We start from the raw sequence: 19,274 nt of genomic DNA, 5'->3' as shown, positions 1-19,274 counted from the left end.
CTCTAGAGCTACTGGAGACCAAAATACTAGAGCTACTTCCCCATTCATGTCACCTGCATGGTGATAACTTTTAGAGAACTCACATGTTTAAAGTTATACATAAATGCTGCTTTGAGTGACAGGTGGATGTTATCAGAGGTAGCAAGCTGTGTTTAGCTTCAGATCCACTCATGCTCCACCTCTCTGACCATTTTTGAATTAGCTGGGAGTTAGAAGGACTCACACACTGCCAAGATGGCGCCGGCCAGAGACACCACACTGATCTTCAAAATCGCTCCTTGGGAAATCAAGAGGGTTTATCCAGATTTAAAGTTATTAGGCACACCATAGACTGCAAAATATATCAAGATCTCTACTTCTAAGATCTGCAGAAAGGTCCTGCAGTCTGTCTGACCGTGAAGCTGAGAGCACTACCAAATGACAGGGAAAAGTAGTTGATATTAAGGCAGCTAAAAAGTTGTCAGTACAGTGATAAGCGTTCGCCGAGCATCCACGAGACACTTAAGAGGTTATATATGTACACTCTGTGGAGCAGATCTTTCCTAGACGGCAGCAAGGTGAGAATTTGAACTACTGGAGGTCAGCAAAAACGAAATTTTTAGGCACTGGTGAGTCAATCTCTCTCTCTCTCTCTGCAGCGCCCTCTGGTGTGTGGAGGAGTGCATCTACAGTTTATTTACACGCAAAAACAAACTGCTTATAAACCAGAACAAAGGCGTATAAACAAGGGAAGTTGGATGTTTTTAATGTGCTGTTTCTAATTTTTATGAACACATGAAGCTGTGTTGACAACTGAAAATTCATTTATAATATTCACGTTTTACACCGACTTGGCAAAACATCAGGTATACTAATTCATTCTTATGTAACAGTTCGGCCTTAAATCCTCCTTCATGACTGTTGCAATGTTCAGTTTTTGTTGAAACAGCATCAGAAAGTTGGTTATTCAACTCAATGACAATTTTTGAGGAAGTAGTTCGTGGTGCTGTCGAAGTGGTTTCTATTATTTAGCTTAGCCCACAAAATGTCAAAGTAATAGGAACTTGTGTCGGTGCAACACAAGACAAATCGATTGTACTACAAACCAGCAACACAGTTGAGTCAACAACTCTCTCAGTTATTTGAAACAAATACTGAATACCAGAACCTTCATGAACAGAAGATTTAGTGCGAGACCGTTGTTTTCACTAGTGTACCTAATGAACTGGCAAGTGAGTGCATATACATATGGAATTATATATTTTACGTCAAGCTTTTTAAGCAGAGAAATAAAAAACAATAGAATTCATTTTCCTACTTTGATTGTTTGAGTGTCTTCTTCTGTTTAAGCCATTAATCGTCTTTATGTGATGTTTGCATGGGTTATGAGTTATCAAGCTTTAAACAGAGATTTGTAAAACAAGGCGTTTCTGGGTTTCAGTGGCGTTTAAGTGTCATTTGGTAAAACTGACAACTCAAACCACCATAATATAAAAACACTGTCAGTTCAGCACTCACAGCAGAAACAACAGACTTGTAATTGGCGCAGATTTTAATGGGGTGGCATTTGCGGTGGCAGGGCGTGAATGAACAGACACCAGCGGTGAGCCTGGCAAAGGTGGGTATAAATAGCACGCAGAGATCTGGCACGCAGAGGAGCGGCCGCATGCCTTCCACCGGGCCGTCCAGCTGTCAGAGTTCCTCAGAGCTCGCCATGTTGACAGGGAACACTGGGGGATCAAAACAGACACACTTCCCAGTCACAAAGACTCGTCCTGAAGTCCTCGCTTCTGAGGCTGCACGGGCGGATTTCTGAAGCGTGATAAAGGTGTGAAACCGTGGCAGCATGCGGGAATCAACAGGTGTATTTCTACCCGAGCACAGTAAGTAGAATTTAAAAGATGAACCTAAAAACGCTTAAAGTCCATCAGTCCTCTGGGTCATGAATGTCAAACAGTGATGCCACATCACAGACAAACACCAGTGTACACACAGTGCATTTCCGCTTTCTGGCAGCCTCCTAAAGACCACTTCCCTCTGAACTCTGAGACCTGACAGCGAGGACACCTCCAGTAGACACCAGACTTCAGACAGACAGCAAGGCTCAAGGCAGGCCACATTACCTCAGAAGGACAATCAGCCGCCCACTGCTACAGGTGAAATCCGGTGATCCAGCAGAAACAGAGGCTTCGGTCCGTCCGTCCGTCCTGAGTCATGAGTGCAATAGTTTCCAAGTTGTAGCCTACCGGCTTTCTGCCCCCGCAAGCCCTGCTGATTGGTGCAGCATGTGTGTGTGACTTATGAGCTCTTACACCTCAGTCACCCCGGGCCTCCCTCACCTCCCCCATCTCCCTCACCTCCCCCCTGCAGCAGCCTTTGGATGGATACTGTAGATGCCCCCAGTGACACTTGGATGTTTGAGCTCAGATCTTTTATATCACAGTTATACACCTGCTTTCATTTTGTCAAGATAATTTCTCATAAAAAAACAGAAAAGAAACATGGTTGATGGTTTAAACTGAAGAAGGCAAATTTAAACACCATTAAATGTATAGCTGTCATTGTCACACATAAAGGAATATCTTATCTTGTCTCATCTCATCTCCTCTAATGTCATTTCATTTTGTCTCATCTCATGCACATAGAAGTGGTCTGTGAGTTGTACCTTATTTCATCTCATCTCATCTCATCTTGTGTATCTCATTTTACCTCATTGTATCCCACCTCAAGTCATCTCATCTCACCTTTTCTCATTTCATCTCGTCTCATGCATACAAAAGTTGTTGGTGGGTCACGTCTTATGTAATCTTCTCTCTCTCTTCTCATCTAATGTCAACTCATCTCACGTCATTTTATTTTGTCTCAACTTGTCTCATCTCATATGCATGCAAAAGTTGTCGGGGGGTCATGTCTTATTTCATCTTACGTCTTCTCATCTCACGTATCTCATCTTATCTCATCTTATCTCATCTCATGTCTTTTTATCTCATCTGATCTTATGTCGTCTCATCCCATGCACACAAAAGTTGTTGTGGGTCGTGTCAAATTTCATCTTCTCTCTCTCTTCTCTCATGTCATCTCATGTAATTTTTATCCCATTTCATTTTGACTCATCTCATGCACGCAAAACTTGTCAGTAGTTCATCTGATCCCACCTCTTCTCATTTCATTTATCTCAGCGTGTCTCATCTCATTCACATAAAAGTTGGTGGGGGGTCGTGCTTTGTTTCATCTTACTTCTTCTCATCTCATGTAATCTCATCTCACTGTATCTTATGTAATACGTCTTATCCCGTCTCCCCTCTTCTCATGCACACAAAAGTTATTCGTGGGTTTTAAGCCTTTATTTATTGAAAAACAACAATTGAGCATATAATTCTCATTTTCACATATTTGTAGCTTGGTTCATAGTAGTTTAATCATGTGGAAGTAAAATCTGGAAAATGTACTATTAAAAGTAAAAGTCCTCAGTGCAGACCATGTAAAAGCTGGATTTTAATGTTCATCTTAAAATGTTTTACATAGGACTGCAATTAATGATCCATCTGCTGACTATTTTCTCCAGTAATCGACTAAATATTTGGTTTGTAGAGGTCAGAGGTTCCTGTGTTCATTAAATTAATAACGTAATTTCAAGGAAATTAACGTCTTTATTTGGCTGAACGTTAAAGATCTTTGTCCCAGGACATGAGTTACAAATAAAGCTTTTTTTATTCCTTAATAAATTAATGAGTTTGCTGTGCTCATTTTAAAAGACAAAAACAAAGGTAGCATTTGCGATTTCATTTGAGTTTCTGATTTGTAATCAGCTGAGCGCTACAAATCCATCCATTCAGCAGCAGAGACACATTTACTGTCCTGAACAGAGAAGACTGGAATCTATACATTCCTGTGGGAATTAACAAAATACCTGAGGAGGGAGTGTGTGTGACTGGGTGTGTGTGTTATTTGGGTGGAGGGTTCCCTTTCCCTGGCAACATCTGAATGGGATCAGTGACTGACCAATAGTGAGGCCGTGGACAGCGTTCGCTCTCACGTCAGCGGCTTTTTGTCACTTCATTCTCCTCTGCTGTTGGTGGGTCAAGTCGACTAAACATAGACGTGAAAAGCCTCGGCGGGGCTCATTCAGCTTCCGCAGGCCTCACTCACTCATTGACACTGATGGAAACCAACGGGCCAAGAGCCGATGAGGAAACCATTTGAATTGTTCCGTTCAAAGCAATTCTTTAACTTTTTGGGCGAAACAAGGATTGATCGCTAAAATGCGGTTAGCTTAGCTTAGCTTAGCTTAGCGCGAAGACTAGAGGCAGGAGATGAAGTACAGCAGATACATAAAGACTGGCAGGTTTGGACCGGCTGAAAAAGCTTCTTGAGGTTTTTAAAAAAATGTACTCGTACAATTGGTGCACAGATCAAGAATACGGCACAGTGTTTGTCAACGACTTCTCCTGCACCTTGTTGTAGTCTATTGGGTTTAAATTTATTTTATTTATTGTTCATTTGTGACAGAGACTTGCAAAGTTAGAACTTAATTTATTTCTGAAACTGTTTTATCTGAGGTAGAGCTTCTTGGCCCGTTATATTTCCTTTCAATAGCTGAAATAAACCTAAATATACCGTCTTCTTACAGAGGCATCACTCTGTGTTAAACGGCTGTGACAGGAGAAACCCAACAATGAGGCCTCTGAGTCTCTGACCTCAATTACAGCTCAAATGCCATTGTTTTCAACTCAAGCAGAAGAGCTGCAGTGTCTGTCTCTGACCAGCAGGGGGAGGCTGATAAAACAAGGCCTGGCATCAGTGAAGTGGAACACTACACCACCACACACACACACCCAAGCACACAGCTGCGCCTCCACTCAGTCTTGTGTTTACCCGGGTCGTCATAACAACTTTCTGATGACGATGAAGAGTGAGACGAAAGCGGACGTAAGAGGATATGGGAGGGAAAAGGCCAGAGGAAGTGTGTGGGCTTGTTATGTGCGCTTGTGCACAACTGACAGACTCCAAGGATGAGCTCACAGAGTTTAATTATCGCATCCAACAACATCATTTGCTGAAGATGTTTATTTCGAAACGGAATCTAAAAGTAGAAGCGACAACACAATGAGTTATTGTGACAGTTTATTTCTTAATTCATAAAAACCTTAAATTACAATTACTTTGTAAGCTACCAATGCAAAAAAAAAAGAAAGAAATCCACCAAATAACAGCATAGGCAGAGTTTGGCCTCGATCATTCACAAAAATGAGCCTCAAAAGTGTTCATTAGTAATGAGAGCCTGTTTGAAATGTTCTGTCCTTGTAGGTGTCGAGTATGGAAGCGTCCAGAGTTCAGTTATAATCTGAGCTTTGTCTCCAAAATAACTAACGTCAGGTTGGAGATCAATATATGAATAAGAACTGAACACTTTCAGTGAGACAGAGACTTTACAGCTTGTTCAAAAATGCGTATCATCTCCCCAAGTTATGACACGCAACAACAAACAGCCTCTCATTGGTAAATAAGGACTTAACAACAAATACCGCATGTTTGTGGTTCTGAAACAGCAGTAGATGGTGACTCATCGTTTTGAAACAACAGTCTGGATACAATACAATACCAGTTCAGTTGTCGTTTCCGATTATTTATTGGTTTTGTTGGGAGAAACCTGCGCTACATCTGCCCAAAAACACAAAAAGAGTTTTCAATAAAATTTCCCCAAATTAAAGAAGGCACGAGCTAATAGCCAACTCAAGATTCAAGTTTTATCACTTGGTGTTGCTCCGCCCATCAGAGACATAAAGATGCAAACATACAACATATTGTCAAAACTAACAAAGGAAGAACACGCCTTTATTTTAACGTCACAGCCTAATTTTTATTACCGACGCTGCTCTTTAATGGTGCTTATTTCTTGATCAATTTCCAGTCAATCAAACTACGCGGACTCAAATAATGCAGAGTACACGTCAGGCTTCTGTTTGGTGGTCCAGCCTGACACCGTGCACTCATTTGTTCACAATAAGGCAGATAGTACATTCATGTTTCCATAGAGAAGAAGAACTTGGCCGTCCCTCGTGATAAATGACGGTGAGAGTGGAGTGGGCCAGTTAATGAGCCTGGACATATTCTTTGTTTTTTTCTTACGGTCAACAAATTGCATGAAAAAATGGAAATGTGTGGTTCAGCCTCGAGGACACAGGACGATTCAGAATTTTACCCATAATCCACTGTTTTCACCCAACAACAATGTGCCGTTTGTGTGTCAGTCATGTATATTTCATGTTTTGTGTGTTGGGAGGACATCACGCGCGAACAAGTAAGCCTATTTATAACAATTTAATCCCTGCTAATTAAAATTATGATAACAAAAAACAGAAACTGATTTTTTATTCTTTTCTCCAGTGGAAAGCAGACAGGTGATTTGGGTTTTTTATGGGATTTGTCGACATTAAAAAAAAAACCATAAAGCAACACCCGGCTTTAAAGAATGATTCTGGTTTATTTCAACCTGCCATGTTTCTTTTTAATGACACTTGTTTCCCAGAATCTCAAGTGCAACGTTAGAATGACGATGGACACACAGGTGGTAGAAATAAACGTGAATTATCCTTTAAGAGAAACAGTGTTGCATCATTATCTTCTGAAGAGGAGTGTTTTTTTGAATCATATAAAGTCTGCTGCACAGTCACCATGAACAAGGGGCTGTAGCGTCATCTGACGACCCTCCAGCAAAGTGCTTCTACTTCATATAAATGTTTTCATTGCCAGATATTATAACACGCTCCATACATACCATAAAACCAAAGACACTCGGGAGTGCAAAAAACACAGGGTATACGCCTCCATGAAATCAAACAGGATGACGGGAAAATACCTTCCTGTCCGCAGGTAGGCGGTTATAAAGGACTCAAGTGGGATTAAAGTTTCTGAGGGACAAAGTCTCTCCTTCGGTTCCCGAAGAAAGTGTCCCAGGTCAGCTGTGACTTCAGGGTGCAGCCTCCGGCCTTCGGGTCACACGAGTATCCAACAGGACAGCAGTGCTTTGAGTCGGGGCAGCAGACAGCCTGGGGAAACAAACAAGTAAATAAACATTACTTCCCCAGCTTCTCACACATTTTCTCCTCTAGTTTAGTTGATATGGTCCAAAGCAAGTGGTTCATTATTCTGTTTACTCTTATTTCCCTTTATTTTACCAATTAGATGCTAATTAAACCCAGCATTATTTGCTGCGTGTGCGGCCTGACATGAGGCTACGATATAAATTGTGGAACTTGTGTTTCACTCACACACAATTTATTATTTAACAACGAACAGCTGTTTGTTACGTGCGTGTCATGACTTGAGGAGATGAAGTTATTTATTTATTTACTAAGTTATCGACGTTAGATCAGATTATGACTCAGCCCTGGAAGCTTCCACACTCAGAGTAATGTCACTGCTGAGCTGTTTGAAGCAGTAAAAGAAAAATCTACAGTACTGAAGTGTCGTGGCAACTGCAAGTCAGTTGCTAGTCTAGTGCAGATGAGAGTTGGTCAAATACCAAGTTGTGACACAATATCTAGTTTCTAGAAACCTTTATTGCTTGCAAGCAAGAGCCACTCATCAGCGGCGGATGATGACTGAAGAGAGGCAGTCTCTCCTCAGCTTTTATACTTTCCTAAACAATGTTCTTATCTGTAGTCACATCATAAGAGCACATATGACTTGACACAACACATTGTACTAACATCTCAACATACATCTCATGACACACGTAACACTTCTCCTTCACTTTAACCACCATTGTGTGACATACAGTGAGAAATTTCCAGAACACAGGGACACAGAGGAGATACCTCAAAGACCCCCTCAGGCTGAACTCCTTCATGCGAGTTCCCTTAGTCACAACATGTTACACAATGGAGCCTACAACAACATATCCATTCTTTCTTGCAACCACATGCTTATCATCAGGTAGATCTTCTGACCATACCACAAGCTTCCACCCTACATACAATCCCATGTCGCATGGGGGGGTTTATCTCCGGAACACTCTGGCGTTTAGATATGTGGGAGATGACTTCTTCATATTATCCATAGTCCAGCAGACTAAGCCAGATGACAAAAATTTCAAAACACTAATGCTACCAATGAAAATGATCAATGTCATGTGAGAGGATGGAACGGTGAGTGAACGTACCCGTGGGGAAGGGCAGCAGCTCCACTCCGAGTCCGAGATCTTACAGCAGGTGTCCTGCTTGGAGCAGCGAAACTCCCCCGCAGGGTCACACAGTACGTCCGCCTCGTCCCCCGCTTTTGTCGGCTCGGACTGCACCACTTTAATCCGGGGGAGGGAGTGGAGGAGCACGTCGTGGATCTTCTTCTCACAGGTACTTGTATGCATGTTGCAGGTGTAGCCCTGAGGACAGCAGTGTTCGTGGTCGGCACAGCAAACGGCCTGAGGAGGAGAAAGATCAAGAAGCACTTAACACCTGGAGTCATTGTAAAACTGAGACTAAAGAAGAAGAAGAAGAAGCTCGGTCGATACTCTGGGGGGCAAAAAATAAATGATTGGTACATCCCTAACTACTACCCTGGCAACCAGTGACAGTTAAATAGTGATTTTTAGATTCCCAGAAGAATCAAACTAAATTATTCATTGAGTGCCGTACAAACCTTGACCAGCGGGCAGCAGCCCCACTCTCCTGACGGCAGTTTGCAGCAGGTCGTCCCTGAAGCACAGCTGCTCTTGTCGTCACACTTAACGTCGCCAACGGTGTCCAGCTCAGTCAGAGCGCTCAGTTTGGTGAACCAGGGAATAACATGTGGACCCCTGGAGCAGGACGAGCGGTGGGGCTCGCAGGTGTGTCCATTGGGGCAGCAGTGGTTTCCATCTTCACAACAGACTGCCTGAGGGGCAGCAAAGTAATCTACATTCATACACGCTCAAAAAAACTGGCACCTAACTGCCAACAGTGTGTGCTTTATACATAATCAGACACTTACCTTCGGCAGAGGGCAGCAGCCCCATTTGTGGGCCTTTTTCATGAAGCAGCAGGTTGTATCTCTGGGGCAGCTGGTCTGGGCGTCGCACGCGTTCTTGGCTGGCCGAGTCAGAACGGAAACAGCCCCGCTGGCCTCACTCTGCAGGGCCGGTGTCTTCTGTAGCCAGGAAAGGCTCAGCTCACCGGCTTTGTCACAGGTCTGCTCGGCCACGTTGCACTTGTAGCCTTTAGGGCAGCAGTGCTCGTGGTCACTGCAGCACACGGCCTGGAAAGGACAGGATTAAACGTCTCTTTAAAACTAACTGCCAGATTTTCAGTCGAAGAATATTTAATTTACCATAAATGTCAAAGAATGCTATTTAGCGCCAAGATATTTCAACTGGCAGAATTTATTTAAATCATTTAGGACATGTAGGATGAGTGAACACTGATTTGCACAGTAGGACTAGATAAGAAGTTAAAGACAAAGACTAGAAGTCAACTCATCAGTACATAGAATAAGAACTTAAAAACTCAGTTTAGGTTCAGAGCCAAAGCAGACAATGGACCACACAGCATCTCTGAGGTAAATAATATTTCCTGGAGCAAACCTTAACAACAGTGAGAGATATTTTTGGATTCCTACGTAAAACATAACTGAAACCAACTTTTCATATCCTTCCACTGTTTGAAACCAACTAAAATGAACAACAAGAAGAACACCCTCAGAGATCAGCACTTCAAAACACACTAGTGTTAAAAAAGCTTTAACTGTGAAGAAGGTGGAAGCTGACCTGAGGTAAGGGGCAACAGGCCCACTGTCCCGAGTTTTTCTTACAGCAGGTGGTTCCTCCTGGACACATGGTCTGCTGGTCGCATTTCTCGTTCTGCACCTCCGAGGTCTGAGCGGGCACCTTTGCCAACCAGGGCAGGGACGGGGTGACGCCGGACGGGTCATCACACGTTTCCTTCTCCAGGTTGCAGACGGTGTCGTGAGGGCAGCAGTGCAAGTGGTCGTCACAGCAAACGGCCTGGCAAGAGGCAGACCAGGAGAGCGTGTGTTACTTACTGCTATAGTTTTAGCTAAAGCCCAAAAAACAAGCCAGGCTTCATAACTTAGGGTTTGTGTTTCATGTTTTTTCATTAAAATATTTGGTTCACTTTAATATTAGGATGAAGTGAAGCACTAAAAGATTCTTTCTTTGAGCGTAGTAGCTACAAAACTTGTTTGGTTGCGTTTACTGTGTTCACAAGAAGCGTCCATATGAAGTCTTGTGTTATTTACAATCCTGTTACTGGAAATTTTGTCATTTAGAGTTTTAATTTAAAAGTATGTCTGAAGATAATGTTGATATTACCAACAGCTTCATCCTTTCATTATGACTTTACATTACGTACCTGGCATTAGCTTGCTAAGTGCTAGCCTTTGTGGCTTTTAGACAACAACAGTCTCCAGCTTCTCGTGTCATAATCTCAAGTTCACAATTTCATTTTGAAGGCAGCATTACACTCATATCTGCTCTTTGGTCTTGTTCAATCCTTTAATTAACATTCATCCTGGGAAATCAGATCGCAATAGCCAGGTTTAGACCACATGTGGAGTTGGTCTGGGACACATTTGACTTCATTTCTTTGGTAATGTGAACACACACCAAGTCCCGGGTCACTTTAAAGACCACCTACTCAACAGGGGTGATCTGTGTGTTTAACTCATTAATTCAGAAACAAGACACTGTTACCTCTGTCATTAAAAAGGTTACATATTTCCTCAATAACAATCTGACGTGTTTTCTTTTAGTGAGAGAGAGAGAGAAAGAGACTTCACAGCTTGTTCCCTAATATGTATCATCTTCCCAAGTCATGACGCACACACAACAAACAGCTGTTCATGGTTCTGATCCAGCTGTAAGTAGAGATCCATTAGAGGTAGCAGCTGTTACACTACACTGTTACACTGGGGACGCACGTGGAGACACATTTTAATGCCAAGTGTGAACATGGGTACTTAAAGCTGGCCAGTTGTGATCAGACTGCCTTTGTTGGATTTTAATGCAAGATCTAGACAGGGCCAATGATACACATAATTAACACGAAATAAGGTGTAGACCATCTTAAAAGTTGACCTCCTTCCAGTCTGAGGTTACCTGAGGTAGAGGACAACAGGCCCAGCCTCCTCCTTGCGTCTTGCAGCAGGTGGACGTCCCAGGACACGATGTAGACTCGTCACACTTGTTGTTATCAGTCAGTAAGGGGAAGACCGGCCCTTTGTCCAGCCAGGGCATCATGGCGTTGCCTGTGGTACTGTCACACGTGGAGGCCGCCAGGTTACAGACGGTGCCGTGGGGGCAGCAGTGCAGGTGGTCCTGACAACACACGGCCTACGAGAAGAAGGAACAATCCAAATGTTGACCAAATATTTACATGACCTCTGTGTGTACATGAAAACTGGCCTCCTAATCCTCCTCTTCTATCAATGAACAACTGGAATACGTGTAAGACTGAATAGAAGTGTGAATTTATCATAGTGACTTATATTTCTACACACCAGTTTTGCAATAAACAACATTTTTGAGTGTTACAGACTCTAGATTAGAAGAGGAGAGGCCATTTGTTGAGGTTACTGACAGCATGAGTCAGGATTAGTCCTCTCAGGTCATGTGTTAAGTAACTGTGTGCAGCTGTACAGAAATTAAAGTCCGTCTGATTCATACACAGCAGCATGTCAGCACCTTCGGTAAAGGACAGCAAGTCCATTGTCCTTCTGATGATTTACAGCAGGTGTTTTTGTCAGGACAGGCCACGGAGTCGTTGCAGGGAACAGCGTGGACTGAAAGAGAAACAGAAACATTATTGTCACGTTATAAAATTAGATTCTTAAACACTGCTGTGGCATCAAAGCTGAAAATCAAAGGAAGGATCAAAATTTAATGCAGCAAAACCAGAGAAATCTGACTTTACCCACCACTTGACCTCTGACAATTTAGACGGACATCTGAGTATGTTATGGAGTGAGTTGAATGGTTACTAGAAGATGAGCAGAGGGCTCCTGAGACTGTGGATTCCTCTTTAACTTCGGCTGCTTTCTGACACTCCTAGTTTTATAAATGGTTTTATATTCCCATGCTGACCTACAGTATGCATCAGCACAGTTTTATCAGAGAGTTCCTAGGACTTCAGTGCAGGAAGAAGTAGGTGTGTAGCTCACTTTTATCTGCACCTAACGATGATATTTTAAGGATGAATAAACTTAGTCTATTTATTAATCAGTAGTTTGGTTTGCTAAAGCAATTAAGCTGTCTAAAGTGACACCTTCACAAATATCAGTTGTTATGAATTGATCAATTTAAATGGGCCATCAGTTCAATTTGCCACAAGCTCAGTTCAGACATCATCTGTTTCTGCCAAAAACTAGACTCCTACATCTAAAAACTGTCTGTGAAGAAGGTTTAACAAACTAATAACCAACATGAACACGATCTTTGTCTCTGCCGTCTGTAATTCACAACCTGAAACCAAATAAAATGGTGAAAACTGCTGCATTAACAGTAGCTATGTATGTGGACCTGATCAACCTGATCCTGATCACAGATTCCAACTGAGCCGTTTCCGTGGAGACTAAATAAAATGATCCGATCAGATTATGTGTGTTTACATCAAAACATCAATCACTACAAACGCACAAAAGTGGCTCTGCTGCTGAGGAGCATCATACCTCCAACTGAAGTGGCTACACGAGGCAGTTTCATTCTTATTATTAGATGAATATTAGCGTCCACGTAAACTCGGTGACAGATTTTAAGGAGAAATCGAAGCCGTTCAATATCAGTGCTACGTTAAATGAAACCAAACTCTTCTGTAAAACTCCTGCTTTGAGATATAATTTTTTTCCTCGATGGTGACGACCCTCTCGCTCTCACCTTTCCTCTCTTCCGACACCTCTCCTGTCACAACAGGCATCATCTTCACGTCTTCCCGCTCGGCCCACACACAGGAGCTGGTACCCAGATCGCACCGGCTCCCTGCAGGGCAGCAGTGGATGTGATCTGCACAACAGACGGCCTGCAAGAAAAGAGGAAGTAAACACGACTATAGACGATAAACTGACCACAAACTGCTTTTGAGATAAAAAAATAAAAAAATAAATAAAAACTTGGTATGTAGACATAAGCAGTATTAGAACAAATGTATTAAAAGTTTCGAGTCTGTTTCTCTGCAACTTGCTGCAGCCCATCACTCCCCAATATCCAACCTGGACAATCTCTATGTACCTGGGGTTACACCTGGCATTCAAATGAATGAACACTGTAACAGCTGTCGTCTCTTATGGATCTCTACCTACCAATGGACCAGAACCATGAACAGCTGTTTGTTGTGTGTGCATCATAACTTGGGGAAATGATTTATATTTTGGAACAAGCTGTAAAGTCTCTCTATTTGACTGAAAGCACACATGTTAAGTAATTATTTATTTATTGATCTCCGCCCTGACGTTAGTGATTTTAGAGACAAAGCTCAGATTATAATCAAACCCTGGAAGTTTGTTTAGTAGGTGATCGCAGGACTCATTGTTTGTTCACACTAACAAAGGAATGAGGTTAAATGCGTCCCATACCACCTCCTAATATAGTCTGAGACTGGATAAGTCAAATGTTTCCTCAGTGTATCCTGGCTGGGTGTGTTCACATCTGCACTTAAAGCTGGTCAGTTGCGATCTGATTGCCCAGGACAAGGTCTGAACTGGGCCTTAGTTTAGTTTAGTTTACTTACATCGGGCATAGGACAGCAGCCATATGTGTTGTTTCTATTCCAGCAGCATGTGGTCTCATCGGGACAAACCATTATCTTGTCTGGACACGCAACTGAAGAGACACAACGACATTTTAAGCTTCCATAGATCAATAACAAACATCTATCAGGGCAGGAATAACTGCTTACGATCGTTGTGCGCAGCAGGGATCTTCTTCATCAGTGGCACGTGTGTGTCACCAGATCTGCAGACCTGATGCTCCAGGTCACAGACTGTGTTGCTGGGGCAACAGTGGAGATGATCGCTGCAGCACGTGGCCTGCACACGATTCACATGTGAAAAACATAGAAGAAGAAGAAAGGCGTATTCACTTTAACGGCCCGCAGCTGAAATATTCCCAGGAGCACCAACTGTACAACAGTCCAGTCATGAACACATGATTGCTGCTGCATTAAACCTCACTTGGATTCAGGTCGTGGAGTTTTCTGTCTGATGTACCCAGATTTAAATCCCAATATGCGACAGCCATTTCGCAGCAGCCTATGAGCACATCATGTGATTTTAAATCTTATTACTCAAAGACTCCTCATCGTATGTTGCCTTCAACTCATGTTTAAATCATTGGGAAAACCTGGCAAACATGAATGACACAACAAAGCAGGAAGAAGTAGGACAATGACTAACCTCAAGTGGTATGTAACTACCAGACAAACTTATATCTGCGTATATCTTTCATATATAGGTGACAAAAAACTCTAATGAACTAACTGCTCTACATATAAATTAGTGCTCATAACGAATCAGACGTTTTCAGATTGTTCATGCTGCATCCAACAACCAGAGCAAAACCGACACGTGTCTGCTTCATTTGCAACACTAAAAAGAGAAAAAGGGAAGCAAATCTCCAGTCGACCAACTGAGTCAGCTCTGGTGTAAGAATCAAACGTACCTCCGGGTATGGACAGCAGCCGTAGTCTCCGCTGGTCAACAGGCAACACGTGTAGCTATCCGGGCAGCTGCTTCGACCACCAGGACACGTCACTGAACCGACGATAGAAACTACACAAGCAATAAGTCAGTTAGAATTAGGGTAACATCATCTGCAAATGACTGCACAAACACAGACCGATTAGAGGTTTTTGTTTGTTTTTACATCAGTACATGAGCTGGGTGTGTCTTTGCTTTTGTGCAGCTGTTCTCTCTCCTCTTACTTTTTAAATCCAATTAGCTTTCAGTCCTGATGCTCTCAGAGTTGGAGCTTCTGTAAGGTTTTTGGATCTCCCTCACACGTGGACTAATGTGGTTGCACAATCTCGCGAGGCTTGGCAACCACAGCAAGATTTCTAACGAGAGCATACAGGAATTTTTTTTAAATCTGTGCAAGGAGTTTATGAATCAGTAACAGATTTTTTCTTTTTAAACCAAGCACTAAATCAAGTTGCGTTTATTGTGTTGACAAGAAGAGGGAACGGCGTCCTCTTGTGGCATTCACAAACTCGTAAGTAATTTTCAGTGAGTTCACGAGTTGTGACGTGTTCACTGAGGTTTTTTTTGAAATGGTAAAGGTGGATGGTGAGTTATTATATGCTAATGTAGTAATGAGCTCTATTCACACAGGATTATTATCACCTGTGGACGTCAAGTGATTTAAAAAAAGACTCCTCTAGGTCTGTGGTTCGTGTGGCGCATTCGCCTTTTAATAAGTAAACTTTTACTGACTTTGTCCTTCTTTATGACGTCTCTACATGTCAAAGTCAATAGTACACCTTTTATACGTCTAAACTTTCCGACAGCTTTTATTACTTTGCAGATTTGGATCCGATACAACATAATGTGATGAGACTGTTTTGATCCTGGTGAACAAGAAAAGGCGCGAATCAAACAAAACTCACAGAGATGCTCATTCGCACTGGATTAGTTTCATCACAGGACATCTGTGTTATGAGAAATATGGCTGGTAATTTGTGGAGTAATTTTTACAGACATGGTCAATTCACACAGGATTAAAAATACAGACAAGCCCTGCAGTTATTGCAAATTACTAGAGGTCCCCAGGTAAAAATAGTCCTGTGCAAATAGGGCTTTTGTTATAGAGCTGTGTCCTCGCGAACGTCAAGTATTTTGTACACAACATCTTACTGCCTCGTAGCCGTTATATTCAACAAGATCCATTCGAAGGAAACATTTTATCTTTAAATAAGGGACTCCCCACCTGGTTCATTCTCCCTCCTTCTAGCAGGCAGTTTCTCCAGCATGGGGAAGGAGTCCAGCGAGGAAGACACACACTTTGCGTGAACAAGATCACACTTTGTTCCCTCCGGGCAACAGTGGCGCTTATCATCACAACACACCGCCTGCAGAGAGAAGAGAATCATTTCTGACAGTCAGGAACCCTGTTCAGGCAAGGACACGTAATCCAAAGTAACAGCTACTTAATGCTGAGAGAGTTTTACAAGTCTTTAACACGCAGATGACGGCTCTCATTTAATCATACCGAACGTTAAATATGTTAAATACAGCGTAGAGATTATATAAAATTTGATGAGATTAGTCTTTAAATCAAAACAAATGGCTCCATTAAACAACTGATGCTGATGAAATTCCACGATCATCATTTATTAAGAGGCAAAGTCATAATTTAGGATTCTTTTTTAATGTAACTGCTTAATTAACAACTTTAAATGAAGGAAGCCATCTATGTCAAAGTGAAAGAAACTCTTCTCTGAACGGCGGAGGTGGATTTAGATTTAATCTGACGTCAATCTACAATCAGGGATGTCCTGATTGGTGTCAGGGCAACAACATTCCTACCAACATGAGCAGCTTCCAGAGCAGATACATACAGATATAGTACATTTCTTGGTGTGAAGTTCTTGGGGTTTGTGTGGAGCCCAGTGATTTTAAGTGAAACTGTGCAAACTGTGTAAACTGTGTATGCCGTGAGCACATATGTACCACCTTGGCTAATGGACAGCAGCCCCAGGAGCCGTCAGGAAGCTGGCAGCACGTGGTGTCGTCCGGACACTCCGACGCCTGGTCCGGACAAATGACTGCCTTTACTCTGTCCCCGAGCTGGAGCCATCACATCACAGCCGACGCATACCAATGACAGGGGCCCATATGGAAACAAAAACAGGGTTAGAAATGCAGACAAAGGTGGAGAGTTTTCTTTCTTATGCCTAAGACTGGACAGACTGAACCCAAAACTATAAGCTGGAGAAAATGAGTCCTCCAGCATGAACATATATTGGTGCCAAAATGAAATTTTAACTTGATATTACATGGTTAAATAAAGGAAAATCATTATTTGTTCATCATTTTGAAGCAAATATGAAATTAATACTGTGTTAAATAAATCACAGCATGCTTAGAACCAAAGGAACATGTTGGCAATAAGTGAAAAGTAAAGGAGGAGTCTGTTTGTAGGACTATCCAATTGCATTCGGGTATTTTTTTTTGTCTCTGTATAGGTTGAAACATGCCCCATTATGAAATTCAAATGGTAAATGAATCTCTACCCATCACTGATTCTGTTGCAACAGTCAACAAACCAGTTGAAAGGTAACATAAGACAAAAAGTAACAAGAGAAGTTAAATAATAAGAAGTCATTGTATTACCTGAGGAACGAGTTTGGCCTGTTTGTTTGGGACTCGACTCATCCAGGGAAGAGAAACAGTTTTATTAACACATCTCTGGTGGGCCAGATCACACAGCGTTCCCTCATAGCAGCAGTGGAGATGGTCTGAACAGCACTCTGCCTGCAGAGACAGATAAGAGATTAGATGAGGTAGACAAGTGGCAAACATGACACCTGAACTTGCATGCATCAGAAAGAAATACAGTAATTAGCAGCTTAGTTTAAATACTTCAGAGGTCTGGGACTCACATGTGGCAGTGGGCAGCATCCGTACCCTCCCTCAGTGTTCTTGCAGCAGGTGTTTTTGTCCTCACACACGCCTCCATCAGGACAGACCAGAGCTGTGCCGAGGCCCAGCAGAGCCAGAATCAAGACCCCCATCTGCACAGCCTGCACACGGGGAGACGAGGGAAGAGGCGTCAGCGAGGAAGGCTGCGCAGTGACTAAACCATCATATCGTCTCGGCTTCTGCGCGTCGTTCTGACTGAGAGAAACCGCTAGATTACAGCGCAACGGCTCCGCAAGCATTCCAACTGATAAACTGGATTTACACACTAAACAAACCCTTTGGTGTGAAGTTCATGCCCTTTTAAAACATACATGTCCAGATTAGTGAACACAATCCTTTTCTGAATGACTTAAGCGCTCTGTTTTTGTTCAAGTGCTTTTAACGCTTGGCATTTTCAATTGTGGCTATAACCGTTTCATTGTATAGGTGACAAAGAGATAGCCTTTGTCTTTGTGTTTTCGCATCTTATGCTGTCATCCAGACTTCATGCACCGTTCACTTTGAGTATTATTGCACTAAGCTGTCGATTTTTTGAGTTGCAACTTAAGAGGTATCTCATAATACGCAGATATTTGTCTTCAATTAATTATTAAAAATAGTGAAAATAGCTTTCAAAACTTCTCAGGAGGTGAGATATACATATTTTATCTGTCATATATTTTAAAAAAGAGAGCCTATATTTGAGAAATGAAAGGCCTTCCTGCTGGGAAATTACCACTGATTACAGTTAATTTCCGTCTCGTCATAACAAGATGTCTGTTCATCGATATAGAGATTAACTGACATAGAGGAGCTGGTGCTGATAAGCAGAAAACCTTTGCACAAATCAATCGACTCAATCAAAAGGCCAACTCTTCTACTTCATATGCTGCTGTATGGTCTTTCATGATGCCATATTTAATTTACAAGAAATAAAACAGTAAAATGAATAAAGGCAGACATTTCAGTAGCTGCACCTGTGTTTTTTATGTCAATTACAGCCTCAAAGATAATGTTTCCTTACAGCCGACACATTTAATGTGCAAAATGAACCTTTATAAACTGACCAGTATATTAATATTGAACATTAATATGAAGATATCCGGTTAGCTGTGAGTTTACTTTACCATTTTCAGCAGATAGCTTGAGGAGGAAACGGGAAAAGTTATGCTGTTATCAACAAGGAGCACTGTGCTGCATACTCATCTGTCAACCTGGACATAAAACACACCAAAAACAACATTTATCGACGTAATTATGCAGGGAAATATGTGTAATGTTGCATAGAATCTACCACTAATGTATAAAATTGACTTGACAAAAAACGACTACTGAAATGAAAGCAATGAGCGAGTTTTTTTTTTATTTGGGTTATGGAAGCTACAAGCAGCTAGCTAGCGTTAGCTTCTGTAACCCAAATAACAAACAAGTTAGCTTAGCAGGCTAGGAAGCTAACACTAAAGCTAGCCGACTTGAGTGTCTTTTAGAGGATGTTTTTTAATTTATTTTACTTTTCTTACCTCGTACGTTTGTTACGACTTGGCCAGGCGCTCACACAAGTGTCTTGTTTAATGCGTCTCCAGGAACAGTCAAAGAGCACAAAGCAAATACTGTCCAGTTAATTTTCGATTTACAATTCATTTGTCACATGACACACTCGAACACGTGACTGAGCAGGTTGGAGTATTCTTAAA

At 42.1% G+C, this 19,274-nt stretch overlaps 1 protein-coding gene across 1 annotated transcript; it reads right to left on the bottom strand.

Annotated features, from left to right (window-relative positions):
- Positions 1-5,077: 5,077 nt before the first annotated feature.
- On the bottom strand, positions 5,078-19,271 carry grnb (granulin b). The gene is made up of 17 exons (XM_084566981.1): positions 19,101-19,271; positions 18,708-18,794; positions 17,562-17,702; positions 17,293-17,433; positions 16,633-16,746; positions 15,887-16,028; positions 14,624-14,733; positions 13,863-13,992; positions 13,695-13,786; positions 12,845-12,986; positions 11,657-11,754; positions 11,072-11,305; positions 9,722-9,958; positions 8,950-9,213; positions 8,620-8,853; positions 8,144-8,401; positions 5,078-7,028 (listed from the first exon to the last, which is right to left on the bottom strand). Exons 2-17 carry the CDS (start codon positions 18,708-18,710, stop codon positions 6,882-6,884), a joined length of 2,487 nt encoding a protein of 828 aa, XP_084423107.1. The 5' UTR covers positions 18,711-18,794; positions 19,101-19,271; the 3' UTR covers positions 5,078-6,881.
- Positions 19,272-19,274: the final 3 nt, after the last annotated feature.

Source organism: Chelon labrosus (assembly GCF_963514085.1).
Source record: "Chelon labrosus genome assembly, chromosome: 19".
Lineage (NCBI taxonomy): Eukaryota > Metazoa > Chordata > Actinopteri > Mugiliformes > Mugilidae > Chelon > Chelon labrosus.
The sequence above is the reverse complement of the archived record's forward strand: the minus strand, read 5'-3'. Positions and strand labels throughout refer to the sequence as shown.

What these genes read in the sequence shown, in the direction of transcription:
- grnb (XM_084566981.1), bottom strand. An exon ending in GCTGCTGTCCTATGCCCGAT is followed by an intron (nt 12,987 to 13,694) that starts GTAAGTAAACTA and finishes CTTTTCTTGCAG; the next exon opens with GCCGTCTGTTGTGCAGATCA. An exon ending in GCTGCTGCCCTTCCCCACGG is followed by an intron (nt 7,029 to 8,143) that starts GTACGTTCACTC and finishes TTGTTTCCCCAG; the next exon opens with GCTGTCTGCTGCCCCGACTC.